Below are 18495 nucleotides of genomic sequence, written 5' to 3'. Positions count from 1 at the left end.
AGAACAGCGGAAACCGTGCCCACACTGCCTACGCACACCACCACGGCCAGCAAGGGAGCAGTACCACAGCGACTACAAGAGAACCGGACTCCACATAGAGCGGAGCACGGCCACACCCACAAAGCACACAAGCCAGAGGCGCCAAGGAGGGACAGAGAGGTAAGCACCGCACGAGAAGGCCCACGAGAGGAGCGACCCCCCGCCGGGTGCCAAAGCAAACGCCCCCGCCCGCCCCGCCCCCCGCAGACAGGCCATCACCCCGCCCACCCACCAACACACCAAGGGAGATACCCCGGCAGACAATCGCCAGCCAGGAAACAGAGACCAGCCAGACACCAGCAAGTAGCGGGGACCGCTCGCCAGCCCTACCCCCAAGCCCCCTAACAAAGCCACCCCGACCACCCCACCCCAGAGCAAGCATCCCCCCGCCGGTCCCGGCCAGTGCCACCCAGAAGAGCACCCCGCCGCCCGTCCACATGGGCACCCATCCGCCCGTCCCCCCCCCCGCCCCAAACCCACCAAGCTATAGCGGCCCCGCCCCAGAAGGGAGAAAGGAAGGGATCCCCCCACCCCAGCACCACGCACCCCCCACCCCAAGCCCAAACATCCGAGACCCCCACCTCCGGGGTGGGCTCCCAGCTACCAGGGGGACAGCCACAAGCACGTGACGGTAGCAAGCAGTCCCCACGTCACACATACTGCATGCAAATAAATAGATAAAATACAATAAAATAAGTAATAAATTAATTTTTAAAAAAACAACAAAAAAAAACACCCACCCTCCCATCCAGGGGAGATAGCTTCGCAGGGGCAGCTGGGCTCAAGCACCCGTGCCCCCACCAAGGGGAGAAGCCGGCCCCCACACCCACATTGGACGACCCCACGCGGGAGCGGAGCAGGAGGGCCCAGGGCAGACCCCGCCCCACCCCCAGAGGCAAAGGAGGCCGAGGGAGACCCAGCGCCACCAGTCGCACACGGGCCCCCCCAGCAGCAGCAGGTTCCTGGCACCCGCAGGATGCGGCACCCCGCCCACCCATTACCCCGAAGGCCGACCCACACCGCCCCCCGGACAGCCACCCCTACCCCGCCCCCACCCCATCACTCGATCCAGACCCCCCACCCCCACCCACCAGCTCCCCCAGGAAGGCAGCCCAGCAAAGAAGACCAGGGACACCAAGCCCGCGTCAGCCCGCCCCCAAGGTACCAGGGCCACCCAGCGACCAGGACCACACCTCAGGCAAAACGAGCGAGACTCCCAGGGGCAGAGCCAGCCGCCCTCAGCCCCTCGAGAGTCAGGTCAAAGAATTAATTATTTCTTGGCGATGCTTAATGCGGTGATGAGAAGTTGTGTTTGCAGAGGGATAGGGGACCCTGGTGTGCCAGACCCACGACCCAGATCCCGAGCCGCAGAGAATGCGGATCACTAGGGAGCATGAAAGCCCCCTCCAATGGCCGAACAACCCCAGCAAGGCAGAAAAAGGAGCAGGTGAGGAGGAAAAGCCAACAAATGTTGCCTCCAGCCACCCCCGCATACCCATCCGCACGGCCCCCTCATCCGCCCCAGTTCCACCACACCACAGCCGCCCCACCCCGAAGGGAGAACGGAAGGGCTCCCCCTCCACCACCACGCACTCCCCACCCCAAGTCCAAACCCCCCACCCATGCACCCAAATAAGCAAAACCAAGGAAGATCAGCTCCATAGAGGCAGCTTGGCAGACGATCCCATACGGCATCTGAGCAGGAGGGCCCAGGGCGGAGCCCGCCCCACCCCCAGAGGCAAGGGAGGCTGAGGGAGAATCAGCGCCTGTGAGCGTAAGGCTCCCCCACCCCCCCAGCAGCACCAGGCACCCCGTGCCCCAGGACGCAGCACCGCGCCCACCCAGCACCCCCAAGGGTGGCCTACACCGCCCCCGGGACAGCCACCACCACCCCGCCCACGCTCCATCCCCAGATCCGGACACCACGGAAACCACCACCACCACCCACCAAATGCCCCAGGGGGCAGCCCAGCAGACAAGACAAGGGACACCCAGCCAGAGGACCGACACCCCCAGGGGCAGAGCCAGACACCCTCAGCCCTGCGGGAATCAGGTCAGGGTATTAATTATAGGTGGCCATATGAACTGAAATTCTGACAGTTGTTCTTTTGATTCTGCAGACATTCTGTCAGTAGCTACAGCTGTGTTTGGTTTATTTCTACATGAATTATAGAGAGATCACCCAACAAGCTTAATAAAGGGGAGGTAGGAATGAAGATCCCAAGTGCCAAAAATAGGTCCTCACATACTCCGCGCCAGAAATTATTAATGGGAGCACAGGCCCACATGGAGTGTAAGTAGTCATCTACTCTATGCTTTGAGCAGTGTACACAAATGTTAGAGTCAGTTAAACCCTTTCTCTTCACGTGCGTTCATGCGCGTGTTTGTATCTGGTGTCCAGTGTCACCTGTAAATGTTCTAGACCTGAATTTTTCGCAGTCATGCGTCATTCTAGCCTATCTTGCAGTCAATCTGCCAGTTTCAGTAAATAAGTTAGTAAATATTTTTTTTTGTCAGATCTATTGTACAAATCTTAGAATAATACTTTTGGGTTTCATTCTAGGGCTAACAGGTCTTTCATTTTCCAGTTGTCTGTGTTACATACTGACAGTCAAAAAAACATACTTGCTATTTCGTGGACTGTATTATAGTATAGTTATCACAACGCAATATCAGTCAATGTTATTATTGTGTTATTGCTGTAAATAACTGTAAACTGTAAACTGTGCTGTAAACTGAGATGGAGAGGGTGAAAACCTTCAAGTTCCTTGGCACACACATCAGCGAGGACCTCACCTGGTCTCACAACACCCAACAAATTATGAAGAAGTCCCAAAGGAGACTGTACTTCCTGAGAAGACTGAGGAAATTTGGCATGCCCACCAAAATCCTGAGTTGCTTCTATAGATGCACTATCGAAAGTGTCCTTACATCCTCCATCACTGTTTGGTACGATAACTGTACAACACGTGATAGGAAGGCACTCCAGCGGGTGATCAAGACCTCACAGAACATTGTTGGGGCAGCCCTCCCCTCATTGCAAGACATTTATAAATCTCGAGTCCTATGAAGAACAAATAACCTCATCAAGGACAGCACACATCCACAACACTCATTATTCACAGTCCTACCGTCAGGCAGACGCTCCAGGAGTTTGAAGTCCAGGACCACAAGACTGGCAAACAGCTTTTACCCACAGGCCATCAGGCTTCTCAACGAAGCACTCACACACGCCGCACGCAACACACGCACACACTCATAGCACTTTATTTATTTATTTATTTATTTATTTGTATTAATGTCTCTTCTGTTGTTGTTGCTTAATTTATTGGCATTTATGTTTCTTATGTTCTTATTCTTTCTTGTGTTTTTCTTTCTTTCTTTTTCTGGGAGAATGAACAGAACAAGAATTTCATTGCATAGCAGAACTACCTGTTTTACTGTGCATATGACAATAAAACTCTTGAATCTTGAATCTTGATATGTCACTTTCCTGGCTTTGCTGTGAGTTCATGGCTGCATGTGTTTGAATCTGGTTCCTGGAACATAGTCTGCCAGTGACGTCACAGCCAAGGTGGCGTCGGTTCAGATAACTCACTGGGGGGCGTGTCAAAATCACCCCTTCATTTCACTCCTATTTCATAGTGGTTTATTTATCTATGACAGCAGTATGACAAAATGTTATAGTACTTTCATTTTGTTATTACTTTTTTTGATGTCATGAGCACTTTAAAGCACATGGAAATGTCCCTCCTTTTTTACTTCCCAGACAGTGCAGTTGGTAGGTTAAGTTGTTTGTCACAGATGGTTGACATGTGTTTGTGTTTGTTTGGCATTGTGGGTGAGGTAGTTGTCTGAATCGCTTCATGTGAAAAGCTACTTAAACCATTGTTGTCTCAGATTGACTCAGACTACTTGCAAGTAATGTTGCCAGCTTGGATGTTAAAAGTTTATATTAAACACTTTGGAAGCATCTGGCAGGCCGGATTCAAACACTTGGTATGCCGGATGTGGCCCCTAGGTCATAGTTTGTCCACCCCTGCTATAGACACATTCCGGCCAAGGAATCCTTTCGACCCTAGGTTCCAAAGTGGGGTCAAAAAAATCTGGCTTGACTAAATTAGCGCCAAACACTGAGATTTAGGTAATGTGCGACAACGCCTCATGTGAACAGCCACAGCAGGTAAGTACAATGCAGGAGAAAGGTGTCATTTGTTTGTGGACTGGAAGCACTGACTATGCTAGAAAGCCCCCAATTTTGCATGTGTAAGTCAATTTATGCTTTCACAAATGTGTCTGCCTTGGGCGTTGCGGCCACTTTGTGTGCTTGAACACACACCATGTGAGACTTGTGTGTATGACTTTCTCCGACGCTGCACAGAAGCACGTGTATTTTCTATTCTTCCTTTCACCTCCTCCTTGTTCACAAATGTTAATGCTGTACGTAAATGCACAGAGGTGAGGTTTAATAATGCTAGTAGCTCTGTGCTGCCGTGCATTTTTGCTTGGTGCATATTCTGACGCTATATCTACATTTGGCTCAGTAATAAGCCTCGTATTGAATTAATACGTTATGTGCTTTTGTTTTCATAATTATTGATCATTATTACGTTTACGTGTAACATTAGTTGCATTGTACTGATTATTTCCGTGATGTTGCAAACCACAGCATAGCTAAAGAGCATAAAGATCAGCCAACACATCTTAGCACAGCTTGTCACCACTTGTTATAAATAAATCTATCAAACAGAAGACAAACCCGCTAGGAGATATTTTACACCTCCACAACCCTCTCCATCTTAAATTAGTAACATATTTGTGCAGTTGAAAAATAAGACATGATTTTTTTAAATATCCATCCAGCCATCTGTTTTTTATGCCGCTTAATCCTCACTATGGTCGCGGGGGTATGCTGCAAATGACTTTGGGTGAGAGGCGGGGTACACCCTGGACCAATCGCAGATTTTTTATATGATGTCATAACATATAATATATTTAATAATAAATGAACTATGTCTCATTGTGTGGTTGTGTGTTTTTTAAGTGTGCAAGGGTAGAGTGTACGTGACTTCCAGTCATGTGAAAAGTTTGGGAATCACTGCTTTAGTCATCTTCCTTATGTGTGTGTGGGCGGTTTATTTCTTCATAGAACGCACACAGAATGATGAACAACTTCATACCGGTCTCTTTTCTTCCTCCTATTAAGCATCGTCCACCCATTCAAACGCACTGCGTATTTCTGAGTGTTACACAAATAGGCTTTCAGGCAGTCAGCTTTTTTTTTTGTGAGTATGGCTACAAAATAACCCACCATGGGGCCAAAAAAGTTGCAAGCGCCAGAAATTTGATAAAGAAGGTGAGAAAAACTATTGAATTCAACAAAGAACTTGTAGCAAAGTACGATAGTAGTATCTGTTACTAGTTAACAGTTTTCGAGGTGGCTAACTGGAACAACAGAACATGTCATATGATATCATAGCGTTACTCATGTGTTGATCTCATTGCGTGGGTGATGATACAAATGCAACTCATAACACGCACAGAAAAAAAAGGTTATACTGTGTTTCGCGCTAAATATAAACACATCAAATACTGTAAATATATTTTTATTATGGTCAGATTATAATAATATATATAAATGTTTTAACATGTAATGAAATGTACACTTAATATAAATTAATTCCATATAAATATACTGTATTTTCTTATTTTTAATGTATTATTTGTTATACTTGGTAATTACTTATTATATCTACACTAGGTCCCCAACTTCCAGACGACTGTTCTTAAGTCGAATTGTTCTTAAGTAGGGGAAAAGGTAATATTACCGATTATATAGGTACTACATGTACGTGTATACATATACAGTATATGTGTATGTATGTAAATATGAGTTTGGATGCAGTAGTAATATTAAACCAGGATAATTAATGAAAAAATGATGATAAATGTTATCTACCTTTGAAGAGGAGTGGTCGAGCATACGTTGTTGTGGTGGAGGAGGAGGAGGAGTTATTGAAAAAAAGGACAAATCGTCGTCATCGTTAGACTCTTCTAAAAGAGGTAGTGTTCTGTGGGTGGTGTAGAATTAAGCAGGCCTATTAACTCTTCATAAACTTTAATCACACGCTCTGTCCGGGTTGTATCATACAGCTACAATTTAGCTTTCCATTTAGCTTTCTCTACCCAGCGTCTCTTCCTCTGTTGGTCCCATTAGCAGTGTCACAGTGCCCTCTACTGGTCAAGCATGTACAGTATAAATATGGAGTTACAGTACAGTACTACAAGGCAAAATAAATGAAAAAATAGACCAGTCGGCTTGTGTTCGTATCTCCGAAAGTTCGCATGTCGGATGTTCGTGAGTTGGGGACGTAGTGTATTTTTATTTTTACTATTAACACATTTTAATTATTTATTAATAATCAATGTAATTAACAATGCATTTAATTAAACTTTTTTGTATCATGTATGTATATTATACGTCCAGACTTTAGGGACACCCTATACAATTCTTTTTGACCCCACAGGTGAAAATATGTATATTTTTAAACATCTGTGAACGTGTGGTCTTCGTGACATAATACAGATGAATTTGTCGTACTCAGCATGCAGTTTGACACTTAAATACGCTTGTATGCTTCACTGCTCTCCATTTGTTGCATTTCGCTGATGTCAGTTTGGAGTTCAGTTTGTTCTGAACAGATAAATGAATACATATGATCAGTTTCTCAACAGTATTTCAAATCACACAAATGAAGCAGCCCTAGTAAATAAACAGTGAAAGGTTTTTGAAAATATTATATGGTGTGTATGTGTAATTGCGTGTGTGCGTGTGTGTACCTGCAGGTTGGATATTCCCACTGCCGCAATCATTCCAAACATAATAAGAAACATGCCCCCGATAACCGGATCCGGGATGGTAATAAAAACGGCTCCAAACTTCCCAAAGATTCCCAGGGCAATCATAAGAATTCCAGTCATCTGGAGCACCAGTCTGCTGCCAACCTAGGATGGAAAGAGATTCTTATCACACCAGAAGCATTGTACTAGTATATTTGAGCATGTGTAAAAAGGCCCTTTGGACAGTTCTGATTCTGTCAATCTTCGATGTGGACTTGGGCAGGAGAATTGACATGTCCAGGCCAACCTGTTCAAACAGCTTTGACATGAATTAATGCTGTCTTTTCGAAGAAAAGCACACCACATAGGATCTATTTATGAAATATTATATATTTAAGGAGATACAATACATAGAAATTCAAAAAAAAAAAAAGAAAAAAAACACAACAATTTGAAGTATGACAAAAAATTGAGACTGCAATACAGCACGGCTGCATGCGTGCGTGTGCGCATATTTGTACACACCCCAAATTGTTAACCCCATGAAAACACATGAAGAAGGTTGTTTTTGATTTTTTTTTACTGCACTTAGCGGATATTCTGTGAAGCGAGTTTAGTGGGTTAGCGAGCTGTGTTGCGTTGAAAGCCGGACTTGAAAGCGACGATACACAAAATTCACGGTTCGGTTCGGTTGGATACGTCTGTGTTACGGTTTGGTGCTTTTTGATACAAAAAAGAAATTACCTTGCCTTTTTAATTTGAATTTTATTGAAATTGGCAACATTTTTCTCACCGTAAAAGTACAGTTCGGCTGCACACACTTATAAAACACCACATAAAACAAAAAAAAAAAGCACCAATATAAATGTATCTGATGGAGATCCATGTGGTGCATTCTTAGCAGCCTTGTTTTTGTCTATTTCCAGTTGTTTTCACATCGGGGTGATGTCTGCGTAAATGCGTTGTCATGTTGTTGTATTTCTACCGACAGAGTTTCTCATTGTGTGACACATATTGTTGTTTTTTTGTCCACAATGAGTTTGCCATCAGGGTCATACTTGACATGAAATCCAAAGTGGTCCCAAACACCAGATCTGAAGGATAGTGGAGGTTCTTTAACATCAGGAAAGGCATTAGCCATGTTTCAATGAGCTAGCCTGCATATAGCGTCTCTCAGCTGCATGGTATGAATTTGGGAAGCGGGGCTCAGTGGGCCTGTGCTTGACAATGCAACCTAAGCCAGAGTAGTCGATCGCAGATACACTGAACTTTCAGCACAGAGCGGCATGAAAAGTTGATAAAAATAAATATAAAAAACTTTGTTATATTGTTCGATACAGGGGTCACGGTTCGGTACGCATGTGTATTGAACGGTTCAATACAGAACCTATTTTAAAGCAGCTGTATCACCATGGTAACTTGGGCTAAAATCATAACCTGGTCGGGACCGGCATATCGGTTTTCGTCAAAAAAAACCCAATATCAGACATCCCTAATTACTGTATATATACAGTATATAGACTGTTCCGGTAAGATGGTGGCGAGAGCAGACGTGTTGTCGTCAATTCTCCCTGGCCGGTCATCATGAACCCACCAAAAAGACACAAGTATTGATATGGGTGGGAGAAACAAAAGAAGGACCAGGAAACCAAATTGGGAGGAGGGCCGAACCCACGCAGCATCCGAGGAACACATCGAAAGTGAAGCTAGTGAACAGGCTAGCGGACACGCGAGCGAGCACGAGGACAAGATAGGAAGAATGGATGAGCAGGATCACAATGAGACCGTGCGAGCTGGGCTGGCCACTATCAGCAAGGATATAAAATACCTCCGACGCGATATTGTCACTCTAAAACAGAAGATGAAGGAAGAAATTGGCGCATTACAGCAGGACATCGAGTGCAAGCTAACAGCTAGCCGCAATGAGCTGCAGTACATGAGCATAAGGTAACTTTGGCCGGGGCCTTGGAACACATAGCGGAGCTTGAAGAGTGGAAGACGGGCGCCGGGGAGGCGATGATAGAAATGTTTGACCAAGCGAGTTGGTCGCAAGAAAAACTGGCTGACTTAGAAGGAAGATCCAGGAGGAAAAACATCCCTATCTTCGGCGTCCCGGAAAATGTGGAAGAGGGCCCAGTGGGCAGATAAAAACAGAGCTACAGCTACCCGAGGATCTTGAGCTACATATCCAGCAGGCCCACCGTGCTCTCACACAAAAACCCAACCCGGATGCCTCACCCAGATCCATTATTGTCAACTTTCTGAAGTTTGAGACAAAGGAAGTAATTTCGAAGACGGCGTGAAGGAGAAAGGTGTGCATGGGAAACAAGCAATCAATCAATCACGACTATCCAGCCGAAGTCGTCCAAAAGCGAAAATCCTATGAGCATTAACAAGGTGCTTAAGGAGAGAGGAGTTCGGTTTCAGATACCATTGAATAGGATCCGGATCCACTGCAGTGATGAAATGAAGAACAGCGCTGCGGCAGCCGCACAGGAGATGAGACAGCCCGGGAGATGTGGACATCCCAATAGACGACCGTGCGCCGGTGGCGGCGTGAAAGGAGCGAGGAGTAGCTGAGTGGCGGTGTGTCCGGAAGGGAGAGACTCGACGTGGAATGGCGATGCGGGCGAGGGAAAAGCTACAGTACTTCGTCAAGAGAATTTGAATGAGTGCGCGATGAGCGAGGTAGAATTATGGGTTCATTAACAAAGACTTCTTCGTTACTCAAAATGATAGTTCCACCCGGCCGGGGACTGTTGATGTTAGCATAGTACCCAGGTCAACATATCTAGGCCTTTCATAGAGTTTCCAGAACGGGAACCGATTTAAGTCTAGGGAGGAGCCCTCTTAGAGATAAGGATTTCTCCTCTGCCCACCAACGGGGCCTAGTGGGGAAGGGTTGAACCACACTATTGTTGGAAGCTACTTTTTGTTTTTGTGGTTGGTGTTGGATGTTTTTTGAAAGAATGGTAAAACACAAGGATGTTGAATGATGTTAGGATAATGTCGCTGAATGTCAATGGCCTAAACAATCCGCTAAAAAGAAATAATGTCATGACAAAAATCAAAAAGGAGAAAGTACAAATAATTTTACTCCAGGAGATCCACCTGGCGCAGTCATAGCACGGCAAACTAAAAAAATAAGGCTGCAGGAAGCTATACCACAGCTCTTTTGGGGGAAGTTGCAGACGAGGAGTGGTAACCTTGGTATCAAACTTGGTATCGAATTTGAATTTCAGAAAGAAATTAGAGACAAAGAGGGAAGGCGTGTTCCAGTAAGAGGGAAATAAAAAAATGAGCAGGTGACATTAGTACGTGTATATGCGCCACCGAAGAGTGATAAAAACTTTTTCAAGCGCCTATTTGATGCTCTTGCAACAGAAACATGTGGTATTTTGATATGTGGGGGAGACTTGGATGTCATTAGAGATCATAAAGTAGATACAACCAGCCTTAAAAGCAACAGAACGCAACTTACAAGCTTTTTAAACGTATATTTGGAAGAGATGGGGATGGTAGACGTATGGAGGAATATGCACCCCCTCGAAAGAGATTATACACACTATTCAGCGGTACACAAAGTGCATTCAAGAATTAACCATTTTTTCATGAACATGGAGGATTACTACACAGTGAGGGAATGTCAGATTGGGGGTGCAGCTGTATCTGATGACAACCCAGTTTATCTGTTAATACATCTTAACTACAGGAAAAGGAAAACAATATGGGGACTCAACTTGGGAATATTGAACAAAGATCAAACAAAGGCTAAAGTAAAAACAGAAATAAAAAGATACATCGACGAGAACGACAACGAAGAGGGAGACCCAACAATACTCTGAGACGCAATGAAGGCAGTTATCAGAGGGACATTAATAGCTGAAACAGCACCTGCAAAAAATCTTAAAGCTAAAGCATATAGAGTCAATAGTGATAACTTAAGGGAACTGGAACAGGACTATCAGAGGACACAAGATCCCAAGGTGTATCAAGAAATCAAAGAGTCAAGATTCAAGAGAGTTTTATTGTCATGTGCATGGTAAAACAGCAGTTATACCATGCAATGAAAATCTTATTCTGTTCATTCTCCCAAGGAAAAGAAAGAAAAACACAAGAAAGAATAAGAACATAAGAAACATAAACACATATACATAAATACCAAGAAATTAAGCAACAACAACAGAAGAGACATTAATGCAAGTAAATAATACAAATAAATAAATAAATAAATAAAGTGCTATGAGTGTGTGTTGCGTGTGGCGTGTCTGAGTGCTTCATTGAGAAGCCTGATGGCCTGTGGGTAAAAGCTGTTTGCCAGCCTTGTGGTCCTGGACTTCAAACTCCTGTAGCGTCTGCCTGATGGCAGGAGTGTGAATAATGAGTGTTGTGGATGTGTGCTGTCCTTGATGAGGTTGTGTGTTCTGCGTAGGACTCTAGATGTATAAATGTCTTGCAGTGAGGGGAGGGCTGCCCCAACAATGTTCTGTGAGGTCTTGATCACCCGCTGGAGTGCCTTCCTATCACGTGTTGTACAGTTACCGTACCAAACAGTGATGGAGGCGGTAAGGACACTTTCGATGGTGCATCTGTAGAAGCAACTCAGGATTGTGGTGGACATGCCAAATTTCCTCAGTCTTCTCAGGAAGTACAGTCTCCTTTGGGACTTCTTCAGAATTTGTTGGGTGTTGTGAGACCAGGTGAGGTCCTCGCTGATGTGTGTGCCAAGGAACTTGAAGGTTTTCACCCTCTCCACCTCAGTCTCACCAATAAACAGGGGTCTATGTGGCTCCTTTTCCCTTGTTCTTGGGTCGATGATCATCTCTTTAGTCTTATCTGTATTGAGAAGGAGATTGTTATCACGACACCAAGCTATGAGGTCCGCCACCTCTCTTCTGTATGATGTTTCAACACCACCAGTGATCAGTCCGATGACTGTAGTGTCATCCGCAAATTTAATGATGCTGGTGTTGTTCTGGGAGGCCACGCAATCGTAGGTGAAGAGCGTGTAGAGGAGTGGACTCAGCACACACCCCTGTGGGGTCCCAGTGCTCACAATTCTTGAGCTGGATGTGCGGTTGTGGACTCTGACTGACTGGGGTCTGCCTGTGAGAAAGTTAAACACCCAGTTACAGAGGGAGGGAGACAGGCCAAGTGTGAGGAGCTTATTTGTGAGTTTGTGGGGGCTGACTGTATTAAAAGCGGAGCTATAGTCTATAAATAGCATTCTGACGTATGTGTCCTGGCCCTGTAGGTGAGAAAGGGCTGTGTGGATGGCAGTGTTGACTGCATCATCCGTGGACCGGTTCTGGCGATATGCAAACTGTAGAGGGTCCACAGTTGCCGCCGGGATGCTCTTTTTGATGTGGGTCATGACTATTCTTTCAAAGCACTTCATAACAATAGGAGTGAGTGCTATAGGGCGATAGTCATTCAAGCAGGTCACGTTGCTCTTCTTGGGTACGGGCACTATGGTGGTGGACTTAAAGCAGGTCGGTACAGATGCTTGTGCAAGCGACAGGTTAAATATGTCAGCAAGCACATCAGCTAGCTCTGATGAGCAAACCCGAAGTGCACGTCCTGAGATGTTGTCTGGGCCTGCTGCTTTTCGTGGGTTTGTTTTGTTTAGAACCCTGCGCACATCAGCTGATGTCACCATGAGAGGTGCGTCCTGTGTGCTCCCCAGGTTCAGCCACCCTCTCTGCTCATCAGAAGTTTGGGTGTCAAAGCGGGCATAGAACTCGTTCAGCTCATCTGGAAGTGTGGTTTGGCTGGACGTGGCTACGCTACTCTGCTGTCGATAGTCTGTGATGTGCTGGAGCCCCGCCCACATGCGCCGAGGGTCTGAGGTGGAATAGTAGCCCTCCAGCTTCTGTCTGTACTGTCTTTTGGCCTCCCGTATGGACCTCCTCAGGTCATATCTGGCCTTTTTGTAGTCATCAGCGGTGCCCATGACAAATGCAGTCGAACGAGCACGTAGCTTAGCCCTTACATCACAGTTCATCCACTGTTTTTGGTTAGGGTATTTTCTGTAATACTTGGTGGTGCTAACAGTCTCTATACATGTGCTAATGTAGCCAGTAACAGCAGAAGCATATTCATCCAAATCAACAGTACAATCTTCCCTCCCCGCTGCAGTTTTAAACACATCCCAGTTTGTGCAGCCAAAGCAGTCCTGAAGTACTTGATCAGTTTCTTCATTCCATACTTTAACTGCTGTACTTACAGGGGGAGCTTTTTTGAGAAGTTGTCTGTACGTTGGATAAAGGAATATAGAGATGTGGTCAGCCTTTCCAAAGTGGGGTCTTGGAACAGCCTTCAAAGCACCTTTCATGTTGCAGTAGACTTGGTCCAGGATGTTATTTTCCCTTGTGGGAAAGCTCACATACTGGTAATATTTGGGGAGGACAGTCCTGAGGTTACAGTGGTTGAAATCGCCAGATATAATGAATACAGCGTCTGGGTGTTTGGTCTCGTGTTTATCGATGATGTCATGCAGGAGGCCTAGTGCATTAGCAGTGTTAGCTCGTGGTGGGATGTAAACAGCAGTTAAATACACAGCGCTAAACTCACGAGGTAAATAAAAAGGTCTGCATTTCACCATCAGCAGCTCAATGTCCTGCGAGCAGTGCTTTTCCATCGTCTGTACGTCTGTGCACCACCGTTTGTTTACGTAAACACAGACGCCGCCACCTCTGTGTTTACCAGACGCTAAAGTCCGATCTCCCCGGTAAGCAGCAAATGATTCCAACTGGATCGCCGAGTCCGGTATATCCTCCGTCAGCCAGGTTTCTGTGAAGGTGAGGACACAGCATTCCCTGATCTCACGTTGAGCTGTAATCCTTGCTCGTAGTTCGTCCATCTTGTTTTCAAGAGAGCGGACGTTGGCTAGCAGCAAGCTTGGTAGCGGTGGCCTAGTCGCTCTAGCTTTTAGCCTAGCATGCAGGCCGGCTCGCTTGCCTCGTTTACGCCTCGGATGCTTTGCTCGCCGGGTATTCAGCTCACCGGGGCCGCAGGCTGCTGCGTTCTCCCGGCGCAGAAGAAAGGCAAAGTCTGAGAGGCTAAATGAAAGTTCATGGTGAACCCTGCCGATGTTCAAAAGTGTCTCCCTGTTGTAATGTACTGCGTGAGTGTGTTGAATGTCCAAAATGAACAATAAGATAGCAAAAAATAGAAAAACACGGGAGAGTGTCACAGAGACGTCTGCCACGGAGGGCGCCATCTTTGATAGTTTGATAGTCCAGGAGTATACTGTAATTAATGACATATTATTAGGTGAAGTCGAAAAAATGATTGGCAAAAAGCATACAAAAACAACAAATAAAAAGCAATAGAAATGAAATTAAAGACCCACGCTCTGAAGACATATTAACCACTCCAAAAGGCATTAAAAAAAATTTCCACGGGTACGATCAAGAGTTACTGTATTGTATATACACAACCTACATCAGCAAAGGGAAAGAAAATGACGGCTTTTCTTGAGGGGCTAGACTTACCCTCAATAGGTACCAGACAGAACGATAGCCTTACGGCCATTATTACAACGAAGGAGGTGAAAGAGGCCAATAAATGCACTAAAAAAATCACAAGTCACTGGGAAGTGATGGGTTTCCAGCGGAGTGGTATAAAATGTTTATAGAAGAGCTATCTCCGGTCCTCCTCTCCTCATTCAATTGGACCCTTCAGAACAATAAAATACCTCCCTCATGGGCTGCGGTGATAATTATAGTCATACCAAAACAAGGAAAAGATCAACAACACTGGGCGAACTATAGGCCGATATTGTTATTAAACGTAGACTTTAAAATCTATACTACGATAATCTCAAAAAGATTTTACTCATTTGTGTCAGAACTGATAGATGAAGATCAAGCCGGATAGTATGAGGAGAACGTTACATATTGTGGAACAAGCAAAACCAGACAAGAAGAGCACTGTATTAGTGAGTGTCGATGCCGAAAAAGCATTCGACTGTGTTAACTGGAAATTTCCCTTCACAGTACTAGAACGATTTGGATTCAACAATAAGGCAGTACAGTGTATTAGGACCCTCTACCAACAACCAACGGTAAGAATAAAAATCAATGGCAGCCTATCACCCACCTTATTCACTCTCTTTATTGAACCGCTCGCGCAAGCGGTGAGACAAAATATTGAGTTTAGAAGAGTGGAGGTGAATGGCACCGAACATAAATTGGGGCTCTTTGCGGATGACGTCATGGCCTATCTCAACGGCCCAGATACTGTAAATCATTACCCCCATTGATGAAACTTTTGGAATCATTTGGAAATTTGGCAGGGTATAAAATAAATGTCACAAAGACCCAGATATTGGGAATCAACTACAGCCCCTCACATGACATGCAAGAATTGTTTAACTTCAACTGGGGACGTAAGAAAATTGAATACGTCCGTTAATCCGTGAACATCATTTAAGGACATCAGTGATAAGTGTAGAGCATCATGAGCGAGCTTTTAAACTCTTGACAGTCCAATTGAGGAAGAAGCGGTTGACAACCTGACGATTGAGACTACTTCCAATGTTAGGACTCTTACATTAAGTACTGCAAACAACGCTGTGCTAATGAAGCACGGCAGACACCAACACCTCAACAGCTCTGAACACTCCACTTTAGTAGTCTTTAACGAGTTGGCACTACAGGTACAGCAGTTTCAAGAGCAGCAACAAAGCCTGCCAGAAGGGGACGTGTTTGATGTGATGAGGAGTTGCCTGTCAGCAACACCATCATATCATACACAAGCTGGCAACAAGTAATATATACCTCCTATAATATGGCCTGTTTTTATCAATAGTCGAGGTGTAACAGTATGCCATAATGATGGTTCGGTATGTATCTCGGTTTTAAGGTCACGGTTGGATTCATTTTGTGTACACTATGGGAAAAAAATGCAAGACATAAAACTGCTTAGCTTTGGTGTAAACAGCTTTAATGATTGTTCAGATGAAACATAAACTGATAATTCTCCAATTCTACAACACACTAATAAAAATAATAATTACAAAAATGAAGTAATATATTTACTGTCATTCCTCACCACTTCCGCAGCTTCACTCTATCATTGATTCAAAAATCATTGCTCTTTTGTGGTTGACTATGGCTTATTGTTAGTTAAAGAAAAATGCAAGTTTTACGTATTTTTGGCCTAAGTTAAGCATTTTCTAGCATACGAATGGCTAAATGAAGTCAAATGCAAATATAAGACATTCAGAAGACAAACTGTACCCACCCATCCAAAGACAAGAGCCTGAGTATGCGTAACTACCTACATTGCACCAAATGTCTACCAAATTTGATGAAGCTGCAGAAACAAAAATGAAAAGCATGCTTTTGAGCTAAATTGAAGGCGCTGTTTTCAAAAATGACATTGGCTTTGTCATAACGGGTCACATTTTCTGACTCTCCAGGTGCCCCCCTTCAACAAATGTGATCTTATTTTTGCACTATTGCATGCTTAACTGCACAAATTAATGTGAAGCTGTGACGACAAACGCAGGTACTAAGTAATGGATATGGCGTGAATTAAGCACAGAGGAGGAAATAAAATTACTTAGAACATAATTTTGTGTTAACAGCTTCCGTCTTTTAGATTGACCAGAGTGTTCAGCATCTAAAGATTCAAGTATAAAACTCCAGCAGTATTCTGCTATCATACTGACATTCCATCTTCCTTGACCCCTTTTTTCCATCGCATTTATGTCTTGGTGAAATCTTGCCTTATGATAACTGCACTAAGACTGCCAAAAGAAGTGAAGCTCAACAACATAGAATACCAGTCCTGCTTCTAGTGAAATGAACCAGTGAACCAATGCAAATTGAGCAGTTTCAGCAAAAATCAGACTTTCACAGCTGCAAAGCTAGCCTACAGAAGGCAGATTAGAAATTGGTTTGCTTTGCTTTTTGTGTATGCTATATGGCATTTTAAGCTCTTTAGGAGGAGTGAGCATAAGATTAGCAAAAATGAAGGCTGATACAAAAAAAACAGACATCAGATTCGAAATCAGCTCCCCAAAATTTGCCAAGGGAAGATAGTTTCTTCTTTGTTTCAAAAATTGTCTAGACCTGTGTTGTCATCATCATCGAATGCCAACCGACACCCGCGGGGCAGCAAATCCCGGAGAGGGAGTGGGAGTGCCGCACCCCCAAGCCGCAGGGAGGCCGAGCACCAGATGCGAGAAGGCGAGACCAGCAGCAGACCAGCCGCCGGACCCTATCAGCCACCGGGAGCCAGACCACCCACATGCCACCACAGCCGACGGCCACCACTCGCGCACCCGAGCCCCACCCCCGACAAGCCCGCAGACAGACCGGGGGAGGCAAAGACGCAGACAACGGCCCAGCAGAGCACAAAGACCAGCGGCGACAAATGCCCAAGCGCCCAGCAGATCACCACCCCCTCAGCAGGCGCGGCCCAAGGGCACAGGCCCTACCCCCAAAACCCGTCACCCAGGCCCATGGTCCCCGCGAGCAGGACCACACAGCCCACCAGACAGCCCAGTGCCCAACACCCCAACACTGCCCAAACCGAGCGGGGGTGGGGGGACCAAGGACACATGGCCGACAGACTACTCACCACAGCACAGGCTCGGCCAAGCCACGGGCCGCAGGAGACACCACAGGCCCTACCCGGCCCACCAGGACGCCCAGTCTGGTCCACCCATCTCCCCAGAGGCTACACCCCAGCACCCCCAACACCGGAGCCCCACCAGAGGCAGTGTCCACAGCGCCACCCCCAAACCGCCAAACACCACGCACCAGCCACACGCCCCAAGGCAGACCCGACCGCCACCAGAACAGTAGGAACCGCGCCCACGTGGCAGACACACACACACACACACACACAAAACCACGGCTGGCAAGGGAGCCACACCACAGCGACCACAAGAGAACCGGACCCCACATAGAGCGGGGCACGGCCACACCCACGAAGCACGCAAGCAAGAAGCGCCAAGGAGGGACAGAGAAGCAAGCGCCGCACGACAGGACCCCTGCCCCTCTCCCCGCCATGCCGCAGACCAGCCATCATCCCACCCCCCACCCATCCACCAGAACGCCAAGGGAGTCACCCCGGAGGCAGGCAGACAACCGCCAGCCAGGAAACAGAGACTAGTCAGACACCAGCAAGTAGCGGGGACCGCCCGCCAGACCCCCGCCAGACCCCCATTTCCGCGCACCCTGGGCATCTCAGCATGCAGGCCACAAAGAAAGCAGTGCCCTCCAGGACGGCGTGGTCCACAGAGCAATCGGCGACGCTAAAAAGCTCCCAGTCACCGGGGGACAGCCACAAGAGCTGGAGGGTAGCAAGCAGTCCCCACATGTCACACATACAATACACAAATAAATCTATAAAATACAAAAAATATGTAATAAATTAATTAAAAATAATAATAATAATAAAAATAAAATAAAATAAACAGAAAAATTAAAAACCGCCCTCCCTCAACCCACCCTCCCACCCAGGGGAGATAGCTCCGCAGAGGCAGCTGGGCTCAAGCACCCCTGCCCCCGCCGAGGGGAGAGGCCGCCCCTCACACCCCACACCGGACGACCTCTCCTTTAACGATGCAAGAGGGGTTTTCAAGCTCTGACTTCTCCT

General features: G+C 46.1%; 1 protein-coding gene across 1 annotated transcript in view; it reads right to left on the bottom strand.

The window, feature by feature from the left end:
• Positions 1-18495, bottom strand: part of si:dkey-106n21.1 (solute carrier family 23 member 1) — a 97056-nt gene that overhangs the window by 20482 nt on the left and 58079 nt on the right. Inside the window, exon 9 of the mRNA XM_054777333.1 lies at positions 6880-7044. Coding sequence (XP_054633308.1) covers positions 6880-7044 — 165 coding nt within the window. The remainder of the gene's footprint in view (positions 1-6879; positions 7045-18495) is intronic.

The sequence above is a fragment of the Dunckerocampus dactyliophorus genome, chromosome 5 (genome assembly GCF_027744805.1).
Source record: "Dunckerocampus dactyliophorus isolate RoL2022-P2 chromosome 5, RoL_Ddac_1.1, whole genome shotgun sequence".
NCBI classification, from domain to species: domain Eukaryota; kingdom Metazoa; phylum Chordata; class Actinopteri; order Syngnathiformes; family Syngnathidae; genus Dunckerocampus; species Dunckerocampus dactyliophorus.
Note: the sequence above shows the minus strand (reverse complement) of the source record. Positions and strands in the feature narration are given on the sequence as shown.